This window comes from Tachysurus fulvidraco, chromosome 1 (genome assembly GCF_022655615.1).
Source record: "Tachysurus fulvidraco isolate hzauxx_2018 chromosome 1, HZAU_PFXX_2.0, whole genome shotgun sequence".
Taxonomy (NCBI): domain Eukaryota; kingdom Metazoa; phylum Chordata; class Actinopteri; order Siluriformes; family Bagridae; genus Tachysurus; species Tachysurus fulvidraco.
In genome coordinates, this window is record NC_062518.1 from 8,232,197 (window position 1) to 8,258,343 (window position 26,147).

The 26,147-nt window shown below is 37.5% G+C and overlaps 1 protein-coding gene across 1 annotated transcript in view; it reads right to left on the reverse strand.

Moving 5' to 3' along the window:
• Positions 1-26,147, reverse strand: part of si:ch211-186j3.6 (neural-cadherin) — a 217,331-nt gene that overhangs the window by 9,763 nt on the left and 181,421 nt on the right. Inside the window, exons 29-31 of the mRNA XM_027137161.2 lie at positions 18,476-18,740; positions 12,828-13,008; positions 10,560-10,804 (exon numbers count right to left, since the gene is read on the reverse strand). Coding sequence (XP_026992962.1) covers positions 10,560-10,804; positions 12,828-13,008; positions 18,476-18,740 — 691 coding nt within the window. The remainder of the gene's footprint in view (positions 1-10,559; positions 10,805-12,827; positions 13,009-18,475; positions 18,741-26,147) is intronic.

Sequence of the window (26,147 nt, forward strand, 5' to 3'; positions counted from 1 at the left end):
GCACCGTTTTATTGGATGAGAATGCAAACACACACACACACACACACACACACACACACAGAGAAAGAGAGAGAGAAAGAGAGTCAGTCAACTGCTTTGCCTCAATAATCAACTGAGGTGAGAAAAAAAATCAAAGGGGAATAAATCCAGCAGGTTGGAACAGATATGCTTCAGGAGGTGTGATGCAGTGGCTGCTGATGGTGTGTGTGTCTGTGTGTGTTTATTACATTGTGGGGACTGTGGCATATAGGCACACTTACACTGTAGCAATCAAAATTCTTGTGGGGACTGAAATGATTGTCCCCACAATGTGTTTGCTAATATTTTTTCAAGAGACTCAGGAGATGATTCTGATGTGTGGTGTACTATGTTTGATGGACCTCACTAACCACATACACCAGGCATCTGTGTGTTAAGCCAAATATAAGCCTATACTCACTCACTCGCTCAATCACATGCTCACTCACTCACTCACTCACTCACTCACTTGCTCACTCAATCACTTGCTCACTTGCTCACTCACTCACTCAATCACTTGCTCACTCACTCACTCACTCACTCAATTACTTGCTCACTCACTTGCTCACTCACTCACTTGCTCACTCAATCACTTGCTCACTCGCTCACTCAATCACTTGCTCACTCGCTCACTCACTCAATCACTTGCTCACTCGCTCACTCAATCACTTGCTCACTCGCTCACTCACTCAATCACTTGCTCACTCACTCAATCACTTGCTCACTCACTCAATCACTCACTCACTCACTCACTCACTCAATCACTCAATCACTCACTCAATCACTTGCTCACTCGCTCACTCATTCACTTGCTCACTCGCTCACTCACTCAATCACTTGCTCACTCACTCACTCACTCACTCGCTCACTCAATCACTTGCTCACTCGCTCACTCAATCACTTGCTCACTTGCTCACTCACTCACTCACTCACTCGCTCACTCACTCACTCAATCACTTGCTCACTCACTCACTCAATCACTTGCTCACTCACTCACTCAATCACTTGCTCACTCACTCACTCACTCACTCACTCACTCACTCACTTGCTCACTCAATCACTTGCTCACTCGCTCACTCACTCACTCGCTCACTCACTCACTCACTCACTCACTCACTCACTCACTCGCTCACTCAATCACTTGCTCACTCAATCACTCGCTCACTCACTCAGTCACTCACTAAATCACTCACTCACGCCTCTTTCTTATATCTCCATCATAAGCATCATCTCAGCTGTATCGAGACGGAAGAACGCACACACAAAAAACATTTACAACAGATGTGTCAACCATGGACACGATGAAGTTTCTAATCTCACCAGAAGAATCAGTGTTCAGAATTACTGAATTAATATGGTCTTGTGCAGTGTAATTAAACTGCAACTTTTTTGTTCATGACTAAATTGCACGTTGAGATGGTAGATGTGGAAAATGATGCTGGAGGACACAAAACATTGTGGGTGATAGATTTTTGCATAATCTAGAGAATGCTGTAAAAGTCAACGCTTTTGTTGGCAATTCATAACATGTTTTTTTCCTCCTGCTCTGAAACTAGAAGGGGGAAGGGGATCTGACCAATCTGCAGAACGCAGAGGGGATGTTCATTCACATAAGCCACAGGAACTTATAATAGCAGGCTGCTTTATAGACCTTTTCACCTTTGTCTAATTAACTCTGACCTAAAGCTAATACAAAGTCACGCAGACTCGACCCAAAGACTTCACACACCAGCGCTTGTGGCACTAACTGCTACACCACTGCAGGGCAGATGGTGATGTTGTTTATTGGACTTTTGTCTTTATACACAGCTCAAAGTGAGCTGAAGTGTTTAGGGAAAAAAGAGTAAGTCGAGGTTCAGTGCTCATCACTTCTGTGTCAGTTCTCTAAGTAACAGGAAGTGTATTGTGTATCTCTGAGAGCACAGCTAACCCACACTCACAATCACACCCCAACACACTGATGGAGTGCTTGGAGCAGATTTCCTCCGACTTATCTGGATCAAAGGATCTTTTCAGATCAACATTCAGTTCCCAGTTAATATGAGGTGTGACGTTGAGCCATTGTTAAAAGCCAGTCTCTAGTATGCCTTTCATGGCTGCTATTTAAACCAATTAAACATGAACAGAACTAAATAGAATTATCTTCAAGGTCTCCAAGTTTCACATTGAGTGGGTTAGTCTAGTCAGTGTCAGAAAAATTAATATGCAGTATACATGCATGTGTTGCTGAGTTCTGTAGGTGACGTGTGTGTTCAAAATGTACTTTTAAATGCTGATAAATGAACAGAAGGAAGAGAAGGTGTGTTATATAATATGATATATGTCACTAAACTGATTAAATGAGTGTAATGTGACGTAAACTGTCGCTAACGCGGATGTACACAAGCTCACCTCATAACACTGTGGCTCCATCCCAAACACCCAAACAGCAAGCTGTCCTTAATCTAAACTAGCTCGCTCTCTCTCTCTCTCTCTCTCTCTCTCTCTCTCTCTCTCTCTCTCTCTCTCTCTCTGTGTGTGTGTGTGTGTGTGTGTGTATGTGTGTGCATGCGTGTTTAGCTAGGGACCCACAAGGGTAGAATTTTTTAGCCCTCGTGGGGAATTTTGCCTGGCATGCAGAAGGAAATTTGCATTTTTTTAACCTGCAGATTTTATTTGAATAAAAGAAAGAAAGAAAGAAAGAAAGAAAGAAAGAAAGAAAGGAAGAAAGAAAGGAAGAAAGAAAGAAAGAAAGAAAGAAAGAAAGAAAGAAAGAAAGAAAGAAAGAAAGAAGAAAGGAGCTACTGAGGTTAAATTTGGGTTTAGATTTAGATGTAAGCTCAACAATAATTCTTAATTTAATAACTATGTCAGTGGACAAAGGTTTTCACAAGAGAGAGTGTGTGTGTGTGTGTGTGTGTGTGTGTGTGTGTGTGTGTGTGTGTGTGTGTGTGTGTGTGTGTGTGTGTGTGTGTGTGTGTGTGTGTGTGTGTGTGTGTGTTAATTAAGCAAACCTAACTTTGTTGCTATGGAGTCCAAACATAATGCCTATTAAATATTAAATAAATAACTTGGCAGCGCACTCTTTCACTCACTTCTCCAGCACCATTAGCACAGAAAAGAAATGAATAACATTGAATATTTTTAAGACATAATTATGGCTACATTAAAGACTCTTTATGTAAATGGAAGTCTGAGATCTGTGTCATAAGAAATAGGTCAAATTAATAGGGAATAAAGTATACACAGCATGTCTACCATGTTATACGCTAGGCCTGTGTGCAGAAAAACATGTTCCAGTCCAAAGATCTTTGAATTCTAAATTAAAGAAACTGTGATCATGTTCATGTATTATCTAAGTCTGTCTTTAAAAATAAATAAAAAAATGCATTCAGTGCTATTTCAGCTAAAGCTTTTGCTAGTTTTTTTTTCCTTTGCCTGCACTACCTGCCAACTAGCTATCATCCAGTCTACTAGCAGGCACTAAATATGACAGACAAGAAAGCTTAGCAATCATAAACGTCTATAACATCCTTATTAAATATCTAGTAATATCTCACAGTCATTGGTTCTGAAGCATGCAGGAGAGAAGACATTGACACAGATGCGAGAAGAGAATTTCAGGCTGTAAAGTCAGCTCCAAAATCCAAAATGAAGAAAAATCTTTAGTAGTTGTACTTCGTTAGTCTAGTTTTAACTTTACTTGAGTATTACTAAAGGTGGGGTCGCCGTTGTTTGAGAAATGCTTCAGAAAACTGTATTGGGCCGCCAAACAAAACAAAAACAAAACTAACGTGTAGCCAATGAGCAGAAAGGGGCGTGTCTTGTAAATATGGGCAGATAGACTGTTCAGTGCGCATGTGTGACATTAGCAGAAAGTGGTTTTAACATTGACATGGAGGATAAAAACAAAGAAAGCGAGAAAGGCTTACGATGAGGCAAGAAGCCGGACCCGTGTTAATATAGGATCAGCTTTCCAGTGCTGGAAATAACTGAATGTCTTCCACATGAAACAGAGATAAACCTTTCACGGTACAACACACAGTACTACATAAACACATTTGTATTACCATAGTATTACTCATTGAGCTCATTTATTGATAAAAATATACCCTCGGTCAGCTGCCCCAACAGGATCCGCCACTTGTCTGGGTTATACTTGGGTTATACTTGTCTGGTGTATGTGTGGGGCGGAGCTGGGGTGGGACCCATTTGGGTTAGGGACGTGTTTGTTTTCGTGATTTCAAATGTAAACATTGGTTTTTAAACAACAGAGACCCCACATTTAAAAAAAAAAGTGTTTTATTTTAAACACCCCAACATTTACTGGCGATATTTAACTACATTATGTTAGCTGGTTTAATCTGCTGATGCATGATTTTATTAGCGTTAATTTCAGTAGCTAGTATATTGTCCGGAAAAGTCAAATTCTAGCTAATGAGAATTGATCATTATCAGATTGATAAGGTTTTTTCGACAAGTTAAGAGATAGGTGTTGAGGCACAGCTGTAGCAGTGTTGGGATTTGAACTCAATTCTATATGGTAGTAAAACGGTTTAACCACTGAGCTTCCTTTAATGCAAGGACATAAACATTTTTATGTTTAACAACACTTTTTGACAAGGTAGGTAAAAAAATTTTAATGGGGCTTTAAGAATTAAAAAATTCTTACAATAACAGGGATTTGGATATAAATATTAATTTGTAATCTCACTAGGATCGGTACCAATCCTCTAGAATGGTAATTGTGAATAATAATTTAAGTCTAATCACCCAGGTGCCAATATACACACATTTGTGTCTGTAAAATATTGGCACTGCACAGCAGTTGATATTCTTCCTTTATTATTACTTTGACAGCTGAAAACAGGTGGCAACATTTTAGATGCCTAGTTTCTACAATTTGAAGAAGCAGGTGACACGAATGACAGTTCACTGAAATAAACCTGACACAAACCGAAACACACTCTGAAGAAATTAGCATAACTCTGATCTAAATTCTCTTGTTTACTGTCACACACATTGCTAGTGACAGTGGAACAAATTTCCATTTCTGGTCTGTTATCATGGATATAAAAATGTCCAATGTTCTCTTGTCATGTCATGTCATTGTATTTTGTAAGACCTTTTTTTTCATGGACACACCCATGTTTTACTGTCCATGTGAGGATCTTCCCCTGATGTAATTAGTCATACTGCTAATTCATAATATACTGCAGCTAAAGCTAACACTAACCTTAACCTCAGTAACCAAAGAGAAAACACCTGCCTCTTTAATAAAAAAAAATATGGAGAGGGATAAAAATGGCCCTGCAAGGACAAAATTGTCAGATATTTCTATCCTTGTTGGTCTGACTGGCCTTTTCACACACAATCATTACCACTTCTAGCCTTTTCTGATTTTCTTTCACCATAGCTCTTTCAAGTGAACGTCATAAATAGTACATTGCATGTTTTATGATATAAGAAGCATGGCTCTAGCTAAGATAGAAAACCTTACAATGATCCAGCCATCCATCCACTCTCTGCACAGATAATCAGCATAGAACACGTGTCTTTAGACAGGGGAAGGAAACAAAACACTGGAAAAGTGATGGAGGGACTCAACTGTCAACCCTGGTGGCATGAGGCAAATTTGCTAACCACCACGCCAAAGTGTCCCCCATGGTACAGTGATACACAAATCAAATAAAGTCTCCTCTTTTATAAAATGCTGCTTTCTAACAGCAGGGTGATGTAGCCAATGTCACAGACTCAAATTTCTTATGAAAGCAACACATTTTGTATAATGAAAGACTGAAGACAATAAAAGATGTGAAAATACTGAGAAATTCGAAAGTGAAAACAGGGTTATAGTGGCTTTTCCTTCCATGCGCTTTATTTAAGGAACTCATACAGACTGTCTACAGGCACAAGGTATTATTATGATTTTAATGTCACGTCTTCAAGTTCAGCAAATGAAATTCTTCAGCAGACTCTATGCTGACATTATGCACAACACCAGTAGATTTATTAAGCTGCCCTTCTTTCATGTTCAGTTATATTTCATGGGGAGTTTATCTGTAGCTCTACCTCAGTGGGTGGAATAATTACTATCGGTTTATATAAGAGATGTGAGTCGAACCATACACTGATCTGACCGACAAGCTGCAGGTGTTGGACCCTTGAGCAAGACCTATAACCCTTTCTGCTCCAGGGGCACCGTATCATGACTGACCCTGCACACTGACCCCAACTTTCTAACAAGCAGGGATATGATAAGAAATAATTTCAATGTACTGTAATGTATATGTAAAAAAAATCAAGCCGCCTTCTTTGTTTTCTCTTCAGTTCTTCAAAGTACATTCCCTGATGAATAAAGACTGGTAGATATGAGAGTGCCCTGGTACAGGCACCACAAGAACTAGCATAAGGGTAACTAAATATATTAGAGAATATTAGCTCTCTTGAATCACTGTGAATATAGAGTTTTATATAAGCTTGCTTTGTGACATGAAATCCAGTATTTAAAAAGCACAAAGTATACTCGACTCAAGAAGGCTACTGTACCTATGAAATTTTAGTGACCAGGTAAAGAAGAGGTTAGTCAGAGAAACAACCAAGAGTTGAGGGGTAATTCATCACAATGCCGCCACCACCACCATGGTTCACTTATTAATTTAAGATCTGAAGCATGCGGTGTCTGTAACATTTTTCTCTAAACTAAAAATAAACACTTTACGTTCAGACAACAGTCACGCTAAGCTTCAAAGCCGATAAAATAATTTAGGATTGTCCTGCTTTAAAGCAAAGAAATGCAAGCAACAGTGAGTAGCATCAACTCCTAGCTTTACCCTTTCTTCCACTTAAATTCACACTGTAAACTGCCCTTTGAGGAAGGATGAGCTTTTAAAACAAAGCACAACTCTCAGACAGCATGTGTCCTTGGACCAATACTTATTCTAAAAGACTTTAATTGCCACACACCACAGGATAATCTCCCATGCGTGAGCTCTTTAAGCACAAAAACACAGCAGGTAACTAAGTGTACGCTGCATGACTGAAGCCAGCAGGAGGCTCCTCTGGAAACTCTGTACAATTCATTAAAGTCTTTTGTAATTCACTGAACCAAGCTGAATCAAACGGTCAAGCACGTGGAGAATCTGTTGGCTAGTTACAGAGTCAATGCTCTTTAAAAAAAATGCAATAAAAAATAAAAATAATCACATTGGACTTTTGGATCACTGAATCAGTGAATAAAAAGCCAAAGGTACCAAACTTCCATTTCTTCTTACTAGGGTGGAACATATACGTATTTATTTACATTAGCTATTCATATGGGATTATAACTTACATGAAATAAACTGAATCAAATTTAACTAACATACTAAGATGAAATATATTTTACTACTTAAAAACAGTCAGTAATAATGTTTTTTTTTCTTCATTAAAATCAAACGAGCTGTTGAAAAACAAAATGAATGTGCAACACACACAGTTTTTTGAGCTAACAGTGTTATTAAATATTGCTGGGTTTATAATATTATTTATTTCATTATATTCTGTGAAAAGAATACAACTGGTTTGAAGTCAGACTGTTTAATACCACATCTAATCTATTATTTTTTTCAGTTTAACATGTGAAAACCTTTGTAATAACACACTCTCTCTCACACACACACACACACACACACACACACACACACACACACACACACACACACACACACACACACACACGCACGCACACGCACACACACACACTTATTTACACACACACACACACACATGTCTAGCTTGCAACAAGATCATACATACTACTTCCTCTTCCTGGAGCTAGTGTATTTAATCTCTCCGTTTCACGCCGTTACTCATACAACACCTTGAATAAATCCTCACTTATCACCACTGCGATCTTCCCAGAGTGCCAAAAGCCACATGAAAAAGAACACACTAAAGTGAGCTGATGATGCACAAGACAAGATCACTAAGAACACACCTGCTACACATCTATAGGCTAGTTCAATGTAACATGCTTACAGGTACTGTAGGACTAGTAGGAGCTTAGAGCTAGTGTTCAGAAGATTACGAGTTCAAACATCAGGAAGTCACTGTTGACCTTGAGCAAGTCCTGATGAGTTCGGAGTGTTTCGATTGTCTGAAATATGAGCTACCTTAGATAAAGTGCCTGTCAAATATACATTTTTAACCATCATCCCCATGGATCTAAACATCTATGAATTGTTAAATAAATGCCTATAAAAGATAGGATTTGTGGATTTTATACGTACAGACTTATGAATGCATCAGCAACTTTTTTCAATTTTGCTCAATTTTTCATCCATCAGATTATTTTTTTTTTTAACATAAAAAATTTTGCACTGAGTAATTCATTCATTCAAATTAGCTTTAGATCCGAAGCCAAGCAGAGGTGAAAGAGTCAGGAGCGCAAGCATGGCATACTAAATCTATTAAAGTCCCTGTGAGAAATAAAAAACAAAGAAAGATGGTCTATTTGTCCAACAAGTCAATAGAGTGACTGCTTTCTATTCATCGGATTCTCCTCTCACCCTTTTTACAAGGAGACAAACAGGACGGCATGCAAAAACCCAGACAGAAGTTTTTTTTGCAGGGAAAGATCCAGACGATTGAAATTCTGTCCAAAACGGCAGTTCATTGATCTTCATTTCTACCCTGGCATTAGTAAACAGCACATTGTGCGCCTACAAATTAAGTAATTAACACTTCTAAAAGCTGTTGCAGCTGTGAACATCAAGGTCATCACAATGACGCCACGAGTCTAATCTGTGATTGAAGAGAAATGATTATTTTTGTTTGTTTTCAGCTTAAATCTGGATGCTGCGTGAATGCTAACACAGACCTTTGATGAGAAAAACAACAAGCATGAAGCAATGCGAGCTGTGTGCTGGAGGAATTATCAGACCTTTCAAAATAATCTAGAAATGTGCTTCGTGGACATAAAAGGCAAAGCTGGAACTAGACATGAAACGATACTGATCCTGGCATTAGGGTTTTCTGTCAGAAGTTAATTTAGCATTAATGGAAGGTGTTTCCAGTGTCAGCGCTTTATAAGAGTCAGGAGTAAACCTTTAACGCTCGATACTATGAATCTGATCCCTACTTTAACTCATGAAAATCATACACTGCTCCTAAGGATGACTCCATATTGATAGCTTATAGATGTTCTTTCTAAAAGTGCAGCGTTTGTTATGAACAGTTCAAGTCTCCATCACTGAATAGTACAACTGACTTCAGAATTCAGAAATGATACTCATTCTCGAGTTCCTGTTAATACAATTAGCACTTTAGGACTATGGAGTGTAGAGATATAGAAGAGAAATTATTTATAATTGCATTATCGGGTGTCACCCGGATCCCTTTCGAGTCTCATTCTTTTCCACGGAGCCTCTTCATGTCATCTCAGAGAGTTTTTCCTTCACATCATTGCCTCGTTATAAAAGTCAAATTTATATCTGGATTTCTATAAAGCTGCTTTGAGACAGTGTCCACTATTAAAAGGGCTTTTAAAATAAAGCTGAATTGAAACTAAGTGATGTAAGCCTAGCGTACACTGCCACACTAATGAACACACAGCACAAAAAGTGCAGCGTTCTGGACGTATTCCATGCCTTTCATAATTAATGACGGCAAGCAAAGCAAAGCAGACTGCAAATAGTGTTCTGTGGACGTATCAAAAAGAGGAAACAGAGCACCTGCCTACAGGTACAGCTAACCTGATAAAACGTCTTGTGGTATTGAAACAGTTGTATTTAATAGCGAGAGTTCCAGCAGTTTTAGTATGTATGGTCATCAAATACAAGTGATAACGTGACTTGTGAGAACACAAATGTAATCGTGATTGTGGATCTATTTGAGCCAAAGTGCTATTAACGTCAAAGCTATAAAATCTTAAATGTAATTTATTAATAATTAGGAGCTCACTGCTAGCAGCACATGCAGGCTAGGTGTGAAAAAGCTCAAATAAGTACAGTCTGTATCTAACTGTTTGAATAAATCATCCCTATTGAACACTGGCTGGCCAGAAATGTTATGGTTCATTACTGGACCATAAACGTAACCCATTCAAAGCTTTAGAATGGTTTACTTCTGGTCTTCTGTTTATATTAAGCTTGACATTTTGTAATATACCACAAAATTCATCTAATTAATAGTATTAAATCAATGTGGACATTTTGAGATTAAAAAAAAAAAACCTAAAAAAAAAAAACTAATGTGTTTGTGCTCACAGGGTACTCCATCACATTTTAAGTTTATTTATATATTTTTGGATTTTACTGTGTTTTACTGGTCCAGTGGCAGAATCCTGCACTCCCAGGGAACCAACCCAGACACTGAGGGGTTAATTCTCAGTGTCAGGAAGGGCATCTGGCATAAAAACCTGTGCCAAATCAAAAACGTGGATCGAATAGTAAAGCTGAAGGACAACACCAGCTATTGCAATATTATATTTTTTGATAAATTGAGGTTCAGACGTAAGACCCTGTGATATTTCAAGGCGAAAAGAAACTAAAAATAGAAGAGAACATGATGGACATAGCTACCTAGCAGAGCCATGAAGCAGATGCATATGGCAAAGAGCGATCTGAAGCTGAGGCCCACGTCGACATCATAGATGGCCAGTGTGACCTCACAGTGCCGCCCCCTGTAGCCCTCTGGACACTCGCATGTGAATTTGGAGGGTGACTGGGCCACGCAGGTGCCCCGATGGCACGGCCGGCTGGCACACATGGTGTACACGCAGAATTTGCCTGTAGCGTTGGCCTTCACCATGTGACCCTGTGGACACCTGGGATTGGCAGAGACAAAAGTGCACAGATGGAGAGGGATTATGTAATTAATTATTATACATTAGTACCGAACAGTAGAGGGTATTAGGATGAAAGGTTGCGTATGTTTACATGAACCAGATATAAATGTCTGTTTCCAGAAATAACGGTTTATTATTTTATTATACTACTACACTGTACTAGAATTCACAAACCTGATCATTCAGAAGGTGACGATTAATTTTCTATTACTTAAATGACAGAATGTTTAAGTATTAATAAAAAAAATTAATATAGTTTTGTTTCTATAGTAACAACTTATAGGTACTTATATATCAGTTAATTATTTGCTAATATTTACAACATTAAGAGAGAATAGAAGAGAAGATGATGAGGGAACAACTGTTTCTAAAGCCATAACATAATAAAAACCTCTTCAGTGACACTTGTCAACATTAACCCTAACTATAAAAAGCATAAAACAACACACTGTTAGCACACACTGTGCTATGAATGAAATAAAACAACTTTTCTGTTTCAGCAAAGCAAATCAAATTTGCATTGGTGACCGTGACATCGCTTCTGATCGACGGCACCTCCTGTCAGGATTTATTCCTAACATTACAAAATGGGACAGATATCTTCAGTAATATTCTATCTATACACATATACATGTCATGAGCTGCATATAAATTATAATGACAAGCCAGAGCAAAGGACTTCATAAATCTTCTTGCTGTGTCTAATTCTCAGGCTGTACTGGATGTCCAGATATGGGACCCTCATACACACTTGCATAATCTCTACGGAGCAGATGGAGCAGTGAAAATGTGAAAAGATTTCTGTTGAATGCGTGGCTAAATACTGTTATGCTACTGCCTTTTTAAAACACACACACACACACACACACACACACACACACACACACACACACACACACACACACACACACACACACACACACACACACACGCTCACAAAGAAACAATTTGTATGAATTGCTCCTTGCTGGACTGCGGCCCCCGCTGAGCCGATAAATGGGAGAATAAGGAAAAAGGAATTCCAGCAGATAAGAAAATAACCCCCTTCTAACCCCCTCAAACACACATGCAATAGAGATACACATGAATACACAAGCACCCACCTACACAGACTACCTAAACACACAGACTACACACAGACTGCACACACACACTGTTTAACTCCCAGGAGAAGCAGCATGTTGAAGTCCTCACAGCTTGATACTGACCATGTATACAGAGAGCCCCGGAGCATCCAAAGCCCCCCACCTTGATGTGTGTGTGTGTGTGTGTGTGTGTGTGTGTGTGTGTGTGTGTGTGTGTGTGTGTGTGTGTGTGTGTGTGTGTGTGTGTGTGTGTGTGTGTGTGTGTAGAAAGTCAGTAATAACGGATACAAGGTGAATATGTGCCATTTATTGTTTTGTTTTTTTTGTATTGTTTTTAAGATTTTTTTAATTTAATGTTGTGAACAGTAAATATACCAGTGAAGGAGCTTCAAGTCAGGGTCTATAGATGGACAAAGCAATGAAGCTGAACTTTTGTTTGTACATACCCTACCCCATTTACCCTACTAGCACCAGAAGAGTATTTATTTTTATATACTGTCCGAGCTCTGATTGTCACTTTCCTCTGTCACCACAAGAAACAACTGAATTAAAACTGAATTTCTCTAATTTTGATTTTTTCCACAAATGATGTATGACACAGTAATGTGAAAACTTCAAACACTGGAGTGCAATGATTCCCCAAGTAATCCTATAGTGTGTTAGGGGTCCTGTGTTTATTCAGTTCCCCGATAACATTTTTAAGTTTTCACCTACAATTAGTTTTCCAAAGCATCATGACGTTATCTTATTCTTTCATACATGACCTTTCATTAAATGTGAGACATTATGGAAGAAAAAAACACTAATGTTGACTTCTTTGTGAACACTCGTGTGAGTGTGTGTGTGTGTGTGTGTGTGTGTGTGTGTGTGTGTGTGTGTGTGTGTGTGTGTGTGTGTGTGAGTGTGTGTGTGTGTACCTGCACTCGTGGATCCTCCACAAGTCGACGCAGGTGAATGGAGGGCTACATTGATTTCTCCTGCAGGAGTCTGAGGAGCAGCCCAGCATTACTCCCACAGTGCTAAGCACTAGCACACCGTCTTTTGGCTGAGTGTCCAAAGGCATGGAGCGACCGTTTAGCCTCAAGTCACGCATGCAGCCTGGAACAGACACAGACAAATGCTGACTTATGCTGAACTGCCAGGATGCTGAACTACATAGCAGTAACTAAATATTGTTTAGCAGTTTAAAGTCATTTTTCTTGCCACAGGCTACTTGAAGCTAGCTGAAACTCAACGTTCAACATGATTATTACCTACATATTATTACCTTCTTATAGTATTTACTTCCAAACCATGCTCTAAAACACATTTACACAATATATCGGCTTATTCTGAGTGGAGGCTGGATGTTGGTGTATCAACAGAAATGAAATCTTTCTTCAGATATATTATTGAACAGTGCTGAAACATAACAAATATTTCAAAAAGTGTGTTATTTTTGTCTTGTATTTTATTACAATTGATTTTCTCAAATTTACTTTCAACAAAAGTTAATTAACTACTAAAAGAAGTAGCAGGAGTAAAACATGAGGCATTAAAACTGGTATTAACTGAAAATATCAAGAATTTAAAGTTAAATAAAAATTTATAGTCGATATATACAGTACTGCCACTTTAATAGGAAAACCTGTATCCCTGCATGTAATTTTCTAATCAACGACGTACTGTACCAGCAGATCAATGTTAAATTAAAAATTAAAAAAAAAAAAAATGAATAAAAATACATGCACATACACGTCAAAAGCTTCAGAAAATGTCATCTTACTGAATTTAATCATGGTATAGACTAAATGTAATATTTCAGCAACTGCAAAATATTACTGTGTCTTTTTCACACAGAACTAACTGTAAACAATAAAAAGGATAGATAAGAATGACCAGACTCAACTGTTTACAAATATTAATCTTAACAGTTGTATGGAGCAGAAAAGCATCTCAGAATTCACAACACATCTATCCTTGAGGCAGATGGAGGGCAACAACTGCAGAAGACCACATCAGGTTCCAGTCCTGTCAGCCAAGTACAGAAATCTACAGCTACACTGGATAAAGTCTGAACCAAACCTGAAATGCTGAAGATTGGAAAAATGACCAGTTGCTGTTTTTTTTCTGCCCTATGTCCAACTGTGCAGTTTCATCATCTGAAATAAAAATCTATACATCCTTATACATTTTTAAAATAAAATAGCATTGCAGTAGAGAACAATTAGAATTTTGAATCGTCTGCAAAACAACATTAAATCAGAGTGTCCTAGAGGTCTCCGTACACAGGGGAAACTTTTTTGTTGAAAATATCTTCCAAACTTTTTCATACTTTGTTATAGATTTTAAATACATATTTACTTAGAATTTTGCAATGCCTTTGACAAAAGAAGAACATTGGGGCAAGTCGTGGCCTAATGGTCTGACTCGTAACCCTAAGGTTGTGGGTTCGAGTCTCAGGCCGGCCAAGACTGAGGTGCCCTTGAGCAAGGCACCGAACCCCCCAACTGCTCCCCAGGCGCCGCAGCATAAATGGCTGCCCACTGCTCTGGGTGTGTGTTCACGGTGTGTGTGTGTTCACTGCTGTGTGTGTGTGTGCACTTTGGATGGGTTAAATGCAGAGAACGAATTCTGAGTATGGGTCACCGTACTTAGCCGTATGTCACGTCACTTTCACATAGCAAAATTATTCTCATGGCTGGATTGGGAAGATGTCATAATGTTGCAATGGAAGGGAAACAAAGCAAACACATCACACACAACAAAGTTGCCATACTGGGAGCCAAAGGGAGAGACGTGTGTGTCTATAGACACATGACCATCATTTTAAAGGAAATACTTAAACCTTCCACATGTCCTACCCATTCCACTAATCAAGGAAGCTGAATGGCTCTTTTATTTTTATGACAAAAACACTTGCATAGTTAATCTAAAATTTTACATTTTAACAATGCATATTTGGTTGTGTGTTGATCACATCTGCTTGTTATACTAAAATACAGAGTCCATCTTATAAAAAATTCTAAGATCAGGTTCTATATTGTTGTTCGATGTAGCAGAGAACCGGATAACATATGATCTTAAGAATGTGTGTTTTAAGGTTATAGTATGAATTCATGATTGAAACATATGTTGGAGAATATAATCTGTGATAGACCTGACTACAAAATCTAAATTTATAAACTATATCCCTACGTTTCCTGACTCATCACCAAGAGAAACGATTGCTGAAGAAAAAAATCCAACACGCCTCCTCATTGTCCATAATGTTCCTGCATTAATTAAAAAAGACAACAACAAAAAAACACCTAGAGCGGCACAGTGGAATTTAAATATCTAAATAAATGTCTAGACAGAAAAAAACGCTGGATTGCTAACCATTGTATTAGTTTTCCCCAGCGTTCTCAGACACCACACACTTATTGACGTATCCAGTAGTCACATGTGCATACAGTACACACACACACACACACACACACACACACACACATACGCACACATACCCTCGGATTTTGAGAAAGACGCTTTTAATGTTCACTTAACAGACAGACTGAGCGAGTGTTTCTGCCTGAGGCTTGCCTAGGCCTAGTGGATCACTTGTCCTCCTGTCCTCCTTTCCTTCCACTCTATTCTTCATGTCAAATGTCATTTCATCCCTGCTAATCTTATCTGTTTAATGCCAGGTGCTCAGAAAATCCACACGTTCTCTCTTACACCGAGGCTGCATTTAAGCCTATTATGAATTCATCATAACTAATAAATCTTTCATTACCGCTAATACAATAGAGTCTCATCAGACAGGGGAGAAGGATTACAGCCTGAATTCGTAATATGCTACTGACTCTTTGGAACACAATGCCAGAGAAAGTCTAACGCTGAGTAGCCAGGCTAGAGTGAAAGGTTCACTACTTTTTTTTTTTTTCAAAACTCTTTTCCCTTCAGCACTTCTAAGAAAATATTTTTTCGGTAAAATTATTCTTCTCAAAAAAGACAATCTTATTCTTTACAAAGAGAAGAAACAAATATATAAAGGTTGATTTTGTTCAAATCTACTGTTGCTAATTCTTTTAGACATAACTGGATAATCAGGCAGTAGTTGTTAAGAAATGGAAACAATAGATTGATATCTGATTCAAAGAAATGTTTGTACATCATTCTGCAAGTCTGGACATTTAGAATGAGCATTTATCAAAAGAAATAAACAGACAGTATTTACACAGGAGATACGTGTGCTTGGAGTGTTAAAGGTTTTGTGAGAGAGATTTTCCTTGTTATTTGTTAACAAACTTGTAAAACATGTTATTTTTTTGGTAAAGTCTTTAGATATCAGAGGAGAATTTATAAATTCTCATTTTTTTAATGAAGAACTTCTCTAAATATGCGAATACTAAACATTCCGACCGTACGCACATCCAACCCGTTTCACCCGCTTATAAAAAGAGATTCTATAGACAACCTCAAAGCTTTCTATCAGGTACTTCATATTTGGAACACGTAATATTATTTATCTTGAACTCTTATAAAGGGTTCGGTGAAAAAAACTGTGCTTTGTATCCAGTGAAAAGGTTCCATATAAAAGCTCTTATGTGTTCATTCAATAATAATGTGTCGGGAGTAATAGTAATAGTAATCGTGCTAACAATATTTGAATGCAATTTACTGAATGCAAACATTATTTACAATGCAATGTGAAAGACAGAATGACAATATCTACCAGTAAAAACAAGCAAAAAATAAAGAACTATTTGTGCTAAACGGGTTCTTTGCTGTCACGACAGAACCATCCGTGTCATTAAGGGTTCTCAGGAGCTAAATGAATAATACATAGAGCGTCTATATTGAACCACAGTGAACATAAAATATTAGATAACTGTAATTTGCATACTGGAACCCGATTGGCTCTTAGATTTTATGTAACACAAAACAATTTTCAGTGACTCAATTAGTTTTTTAAGAAATGTACAAAAACCATCGCAGGGAACCTGATTTCCTATTCTCACTTAAAGTGTAAGTACTGAGAACCCTTTTCAGTTCAGCATTTATAAGAAAACAATACAGTGTTTGTGAAACTATATTTCACAGAAAAGATGAACTCTTTTTTGGCAATAGAAGGAAAAAAAAAAAACGAATTGAGGATTGATTGTGTTATGCTTTACTGTAATCCTTTAAGATTAGGTAGTGTACTGGCTGTTATGAGATTATAAGAACAATTTGATTTCTGATTAAATACAATTTGTACTTAAACTTTTAAACCCTCATTTGGTTACACAAGCAATAGAATCCTTTTAAAAGCCTTAGGGTTGAGTTGCATCATCAAGGATTTTTATTAAACTAAATTGAAAGCTTATCAAAGATTTGTGGAGCTATTTGTTGAGGATTTGTTTCATTTGAGTTCAGTTAAAACACTCAATTTCAAACCTGGTTTAATAAATCAGTGATTAAAACATTGACCTCTGATTAAAATCTTTACACACTATTATTTCTGATAGCATGTGATGGATTTACTAGCTTAGACAAGAAAACAGCATCAGTGTTACTCCTGGGATTAATCATTATTAATATTTTCTTTTCAACATTGGCAACGTCTGAAATCTTTGCTTCTCTGCAATCCATGACATTTTCAGAAATTCAAATCACCTCAGATTTGTAGAAGATTAAAATGGCTCCTTAAGTGAAATTTAAATCTGAGTGTAATGTAATAACTCTGTGCAATAAGATTATAGTAAAACTACAGCCAGGATTTAACAAAGATTTCTATACAATATTTACTATGTTAAAAGAAGGTTTACATTTTGGTGCAACTGGATTAAAACATAAGCTAATAAAGATTTAATCCCGGTTAAAGCTCATACTTTTAACATAGAAAGGATGCTTTAAGGGTTTTAGCTTTTGTGTATTAAAATAACTTCTAAGTTATTTCAAATAATTAATTACTTAAAATTCTTGCAATAAATCTAAATCCAACCTGGGAAACATCTAGATCACTTTGAAGATGAACACTACATACAATATATGTCCAAATGTTTGTGCACCCCTAAACATCACTCTTATTCTAACTGTAATACCCAAATAGCTACAATAAAACTGAACCATTCTGAGAAGTTATTTCATTAGATTTGAAATCTTTTGAGTTGTGAATGTTTCACAGAAACATTGTCATGCTGGAAGGAGATTGAGTCTCTTAGTTCTAGTGAAGGGAAACTGTAATGGTACAGAATGCAACAACATTCTATACAACATTCTATACATTCTATACAATTGTGTGTGGTACAATGTCTGGGGAAGATCAGCATCAGGAACCACATCACAGCATCCAGTGACTGTACTAAATTTAGTTTACAATAATAAGCTGAAAAAAATTACCCTCCAGCTGTTTTTTTCCTTTAACAAAGCAATCCCACCAGGATGTAAAGTGACCAGCTAATAAGTCCATAATAAAGTGGATTTAAGCTTATGTAACAGCGGGTCAATGTTTTGCATAATTAAATGCAATTCAGCAGCACAGCACATCCTTAGATGTGCTGAAGTTTTTTTTTTTGTTTTGTTTTGTTTTCAACCAAAGCGTTATTTATTTATTTTTTACCTTGAAAGCTCTTGTTGTGTCCAGTTGGGAACGAGTTTCCCAGCATGACCAAGGAGGGGTCAATGATGATCTCCCGGCTGCGTCCAGGAGCCCCTGTGACCTCTCTTCGCCCACCACCGCCATCCACACGCAGAGTCATCTCATTATCATGGCGCTCCAGGTGAACTTCATGCCACTCGCCGTTGTCCAGGCGATGAGAGTACATTGTCAGGTTGAAGTCTCCGTCTCCGAGGTTGTAGAAAACAGCTAACAAGCCCTGAAATATCTGCGAGTGAAAAAAGTAGATGTGTTAAATTATTTAAAGTGTTGCCAATAACAGATATAAGCAAGAAATAAACAGTTGAGGTCAGAGGATGTTATACTGATAATACACTGGTTGGTGAGGAACAGAGAAAGATGTGATGAAAGAGACAGACGGGAACAGACAGTAGAGATGAAGGAAGAGGCTTAGCATGTATTGCACTAGGAAGCCTTGGGAGACGGTTATAATCAGGCAAAGAAGGGATCTGATAAAGCCTTGCCACACACTGACAGAATTAAACATACCACCCCTTTAATTGGAAACTCTGGGACCTGGGAATTCAATACTCAGTTTAGGCTGGCTCTGTCTGCTCATGCTGCAAAACACAATCTCATCTGCATATTTTACATTTAGATCCATATAAAAACGTGATATTTTTATTTATAAAATATTTTTATTTAAAATGATATGTTTTATTTTAAGATTTTTATTTTTATTATGTATGCCATAGCTAGGTAGTGAAAATGATAGACATGCTTCAGAATATTTCACTGTGTATTTCACAAGGCTGAAAATAAAGAAATTATAAACTTTATTAAAAAAGGACGCTTGTCATTTGGAAAATTAAATCCTTCTCTATGTGTTTTGCAGTTCACCATAAGAGCCTGTGTAGCATTCTGCAAAAGTACTTACAGGACAAGAATATTACATGGAAGCTAAGGACCTCATGGGGTAACTACAATAGGGTGGTATCCGTCAAAAAAATAAAGAAAACTACAAAATAATTTAACAAAATGCCTTTGTAACACACACACAGACACGAGAGATTATACTTTTCTGTAGGAAGTCTCACTTTATTCATTGTTATTTCATTATTCATTGTTTAACCAAACATATCTTAATAACTATATATATATATATATATATATATATATATATATATATATATATATATATATATATATATATATATATATATATGTGTGTGTGTGTGTGTGTGTGTGTGTTTGTGTGTTTGTGTGTGTGTGTGTGTGTGTGTTATAAATTTTTTCACTATAAAAACTACTATCTATAGATCTATAGATCTAGCAGATCATCTATAAACTGTGCAACTCCATTAGTGGTGTTAAAATAAAATTACAATATAATTCTACATATATATGTACATACATATAATTGCACAAAAAAAGAAAACCCACACACAACTTTCTTGTCTTGCAGCTAGGTTTGATGGAAAATCATTTATTTATTGTTTCATTGATGATACTGTGGACAAATGTTCATCAAAACTGGACAGGTGACGATAGAAAGCCTGTTTTTATTTTTTGTGCTTTTTCTAGTTGCCAAGTTTCATCCAGCCCGTCCCCATTGCATCATATTCCTGTTCTTGGCTGACTGGAGATTAACAAAGTCTTCAGCTCCTGCTGCTCATCTGCTTTAAGTTTCGGTGCAGTGAGATGCTCTTCTGCTCAACACAGCTGTAAAGAGCAATTTATTTGTTTACTATAGATTTCCCGTCAGCTCAAACCAGGCATCGTCTCCTCTGACCTCTCTCATTCACAAGATGTTTCTTCACACGGCACTGAATGTTTTTTTTCCCCATTCCATTCAGTGTTCTTCAGAGATTGGTGTGATGGAACATTTCAGAATCTTAAACTTTCTCTAACACTCAAACCAGCCTGTATTTCACCAACAACCTGTTCTCATTCCCCATTATCTTTTTTATTCCTTAGTATTATTAGTGTTACGACAACATTTTACCGGGTTTAAGAAAAAAAAAGACTGAATAAGAATGAACAGAATCATACTGCCCATGAATAGGATGGATAGTAAGGTGATACAGTTCAGAAATATGCAACAGTTTTAGTCTTCAGAGAACGGCAGCTGTTTATAACAGACAATGAAATAGACCAGCAGGAGAGAAGCAGGTGGTTGTGTGTGCATAAGCTCTACTTATGTGTAACTAACCATTCATTTCATTTTCTAAAGCCTTCCACACGAGTCCCAGAGTGCATAATTTAGCCTCCTACATTTAACATGTTAGCTTGTTGTCATGACATGAGCAACGGAGCTAAACGATCCAAGCTAGAAAGAACTGAGGTTTTCTCCCATTAAAATATAGGAAACTGATAAGAATAAAAATTTTGCAATAAATAACAAGGATGACCTTCAAGAATTGTACACATCTTCCCACTTTCCTTAACTGTCCTTAATTTTGATAGCCTTCTTATAAAATGAGCTTAAATTCAAGGTCTGATGAGCTAATTAAAGCTAATCAATCTATGAATACTTTTATTATAATACATTATATACAGTATAGCACTTAGCAGGCTTACTCTCTACTTTTGAGACTAAGTGCATGCTTCAAAGGTTCACATTTTCTTGCCAATTAAAGATGCAGCGAAATACGCTTGCTTTCTTGCCTTGGGTGGTACAGGGCTGATTTCGGACTTTCCCACTGAGACCCAGTATGCCTTTGAACGCACCCCCAAAATTTCTTTATTCGTCCTGGAGCTTTTGTGTAGTGAGAACCATAGGTGAATAAACCTTAATGAAACCACTGGGTTATACATAAAGCAGCTCATTGAAATTCAATGCCGTGCCTCTAATTTGATTTGACAAAGACAAAAAAAAGGTTTTTTTTTTTTCAAAAAAAGGTTTGTTTTGCTCTATTGCAATCAGATTGTTCGCTGCTTGTTATCTGAAAGTACTAAAAGACCATCCAATAGATGTCTTGTACTTTTTCCTTCGAATCACTCAACAACTTTCCCAAACAAACCCCAATTAACAACAGCAAACAAGAGTTTTTTGGGGGTTTGAATGCTCAACCATGTGGCAATTTGTTTCCCTGACTCCAAACCTTTTAATTATAAACACTGCTTTCAGAAAACAGTAGTCTGTTTTTTACTCGTCATTTCCTCTCTCCTTGATGCAGAGAGATGATAATGTAAGGCCACCTTGCTGGAAGTTCCTGCTGAGCCGCGCTGGTGATAAACCAATAGAAATAGTGAATGCTAAATAGGCAGCACTGCATCACATCAATTAGCACTGTTGCTGGGGTAATTGACAGGAGAACAGCGGGAAAGAAACTTAGCTCTGCATGGCAGATGAGTACAGAATCGTTTTTCAGGATCGAAGCTTAATAAAATAGACGGGACACGGAGCCGTGAGGCTTCACATGAGTCACATTAGCCTGCCACAGGAGAGAATATATGATATCTCACAGATTTCTGGAAAGACTATTATAATACATGCTTTAAATAAATCAGTGCAGATATATATTAGTCAGAGAGAGAGAGAGAGAGAGAGAGAGAGAGAGAGAGAGAGAGAGAGAGAGAGAGAGAGAGAGAGAGAGAGATGAACAAAGCTACACAGATAAAGCAATAATTAGTGATTATATGTCTCATCTTCAGGCAGGTGTTGAATAAATAATAAAAAGAAAATCTCACAAACCATGCAAGCCTCAGAATAGCATGTAAGTTTCTATCTGTCAAAGGCATATTAATGCCCCTGTGATTAAAGACAAACACACCACTCCAAAATTCCACTGCTGTGGTGACAACGTTCTCAGAGACAAGCAGATGGGCTGCTGCTGCAACACGCACAGGGAACTAATAATCTTTAAGACTTGCCAATTACCGCTACTCAAACACCGCATTAACGCTAGCAGCGGGTATTTAAGTAAAAAAATTGTATGACAATTAAAAAAAAACAAAACAAAAGTACCTCAACATCACCCATACCATTAATAGAGGGAAAAATAGCAAAGGAATATATACAAAATAGGGTAAAATGTAAATGAAAACAAACTGAAAGAAAGAGGAAAAGAAAACAACAAGCTGTGCACAGCTGGATACAAGTACATGTCCCAATCCCAATAATATATATGAGATGAGAAGATGATTTTGTGTGTGTGTGTGTGTGTGTGTGTGTGTGTGTGTGTGTGTGTGTGTGTGTGTGTGTGTGTGAGAGAGAGAGAGAGAGAGAGAGAGAGAGAGAGAGAGAGAGAGAGAGAGAAAGAGTGAGTGAGTGAGTGAGTGAGTGAGTGAGAGAGAGAGAGAGAGAGAGAGAGAGAGAGAGAGAGAGAGAGAGAGAGAGAGAGAGAGAGAGAGAGAGAGAGAGAGAAATAATTAGAAGGATAGTACGGTGGCCGAGAAGTGCAAAACAAATTAACAAATCCGAAAACAAAACAACAAATCTGAAAACACAACGACAATTCAGACAACCCGGAAACGGTAGGTATAGTTACCGATCATCGGACAAGACACCTGTCATTCACCTGTATATCTTGAATGACAGGTCTCTTGTACAATGATCCGGGTTGTCTGAGTCGTTGCACGAAACACATTAACAAATCCGAAAACACAATGACAATTCAGAAAACCTGGAAGAGGTTGGTACAGTATAGTTTGTGATTGGAACACTTAGCGATCATTGGACAAGACACCTGTCACTCAAGATATACATGAAGTTTAACAGTCTGCCGCAGAGAAAAGTTGGAATGGATGGATGGAATGGATTACTGTGGATTAATTTTGTTATTTTCTTATATTTATACGGAGAACTTTACACATTACATATAAGATTCCATACCTGTATATCGGTAAGTTTCCATTCACAAACGATACCTACCGTTTCCGGTTTGTCTGAATTGTCATTGTGTTTTCGGATTTGTTAATGTGTTTTCGGATTTGATAATGTGTTTTTTGATTTGTTAATTTGTTTTCGGATTTGTTAATGTGTTTTGCACTTCTCGGCCACTGTAGGATAGGGATACAAAGAAAGTCTGTAAGGGAAAAGAGAGTTGAAAAGTGTTCAGAGACAGAGAGAAATTAAGAAATAAATGTCTTCCTTCCTATAAATGTCTTACTCGGGTAAAAGTGCTCCTTTAAATAAATGCTCTTGGATGATTATAAGTACAGCTTCTACTTCTACAAATTATTACCACAATTTTTTAAATTTTAAATCTTAAACTGACTTCTTAAAGCATGAAAAAAACCACCAATATTTAGTCATTATTTTAGCTCAATATTTTGGGGGTTTTTTTTTCAGGATATTACCTTGTGTGTATGTTAAATTACTGATGTCAAAGTGCTGATAGGGATATTTCATTAATATATTAGACGACAGGATGAGATGTTTTCAGTTTTGCTGGCACTGTCAGGATCTAGCCTGGACTTTTTCCACGTGCCTTTTGTTTACATTCTGTATTCACATGCTTGCTCTGCCCTTGTCTATTCCTTCCTGCCTCTGCACACATGTCGTGTCTAATTGTCTTGAGAATTTATCATTTGTTTTGTCTTTTGTTTTGTCTTTTGTTTTGTCTTGACTGTTTTCCTTAATTAACTGTGATTTGTTTTTGGCTATCCTTCATTTGGGTCTGTTTTAACCCTGTCAGGAAACCGGGGTTAAAAACAGACCCAAATGAAGGATAGCCAAAAAAAATCACAGCCTCAGTTTATCATGGCATGTGGAATTCATGTTAGAAACATTCTTTTGAGATTCTAGTCCATGTTGACATGATTGCACCATGCAATTCCTGTAAATATTTAAGGTGAAATGATGCTCTGAGTCTCCTCTGTTCCCAAAGGTGTTCTATTGTTCTTGGAGACTATCACTCTGTCTTTGAACTGCCTTTGCGTCAGTCAGCTTTTCGTGGCTTTGGCGGGAAGGAATTAGTATTAAGTCTATCATGAACTCAGAAATGACTCTGACATATTGGTTCCTCAGAAGCTCTTGGTTGCACAATTCCACTTGACTATAATCCGTTGTTGAAAGGACATTGATTACATTTACATTATTTACTGTCCAGTGCCATCCAAATGATGATGGGTTTTCTTATGATCCTGGTTCCTCTCAAGGTTTCTTCTGCATCTGATCTCAGGGAGTTTTTCACTTCAGGCTTGCTCAATAGACATATATGTTAAAAATAAAATAGTAAGTTCATTTTAAACTTTTAAACAAATTTTATTCTGTTTCTGTGCTTCTGTAAAGCTGCTTTGAGACAACGTCAATTGTTAAAAGCACTATATAAGTGAATTTAATCGAATTCTATTGGTTTCAGATCTGATGACCAGGAAGGCCAATGACAAACACTGAAAATCATTGTCATAAGTCCAGTTTGAGAGACTTTTTCTTCGTGACATAGTACATTATCATGCTGGAACTAGCCATTAGAAGATGCAAAATTGTGGCCATTGTGGATGCACATGATCAGCAACAATACTCAAATATGCTGTGGTATTCAAGCAATGATTGATTGGTATTATCCAGCCCAGAATTGGCCAGGAAAACATTCCCCACACCCTTACACCTCTTCCACAAGCCTGGACTATTAACACATGCCAGACTGGTTCATGGATTCAGGGTGTTGGTGCCAATTTTTGACCCTACCATCTGTGTGCCTCAGCATAAATCAAAATTCCTCAGACTATATTTCTTCAGTCCAGTTTTGGTAACTCTCTGCAGTCTCATCAGCTTCCTGTTCTTGATTGAATGAAGATGAACCCAATGTGGTCTTTTAGTCTTGCAGCTCATCCACCTCAAGGTTAGACATGTTGTGCATTCTAAGCTGCTTTTCTCCTCACCACAACTGTACTTGAGTGAGAGACGGCATGGTTCCGGGTGTGTATTTCCACCTCATCAGTTTTGTTCAGACATCGTATTTGGGTGCTAAACCTGAACAACCTACCCATGGATGTCTGAAGGACTTGACCTCACTCTGGTTCAATTGCAGATAAAGAATCGACTCATCTGCAGGAAGTGAACTATACATGCTGTGCATTTTGTTTTTGTTGTAAATGTGAGCTGCTAATAGAGATAGAAGGTACAACGTTGAAGAGAGAATAGTGCTATAGTTGTTCCAACAAACAAAAAGACAAGATAAACGCCGGCTGCAAAACAGAAAATGATTTACAGTTATTTACATAATTATCTAACCATTTATTGAGCACAGCAGTGGCTGTGTTTCCTTCATGCTTGGGTGATTTTTGTGATTTCAGTGCGCATTATCCTCTGGTGTACGAATGAAAGTATTTTCCGTGTGCATTATCAGCCTTACGCTCTCTTCAGCTAATGGTTTTCTTTCATAGTATATATTTATAGTATATATTTTCTTGTGTTGAAGTTTATTTAATTATGTGTTGTATGCACATTGCTGAAACAACATAACTGTTCTTTGTTACTTTCCACCTTTGTTAAGAGGTCAGTGTTTTATAAGACAGCTCAATGATAAATGGGCTATAAAGGTAATAATATAAGGAAATGGTCTGAGACAGTAGGTTTGGAGGACAGAAGACGTCATCAGGTTGCCAGGTAACCAAGATACAGTAACACCATAATGACAGCACTGTTGTGGAAAATAAAATGAATATTCTCTGACTACAAATTATTTCCTTTGTCCTGATTGCCATGTTTTTACAGGCTGGTTGA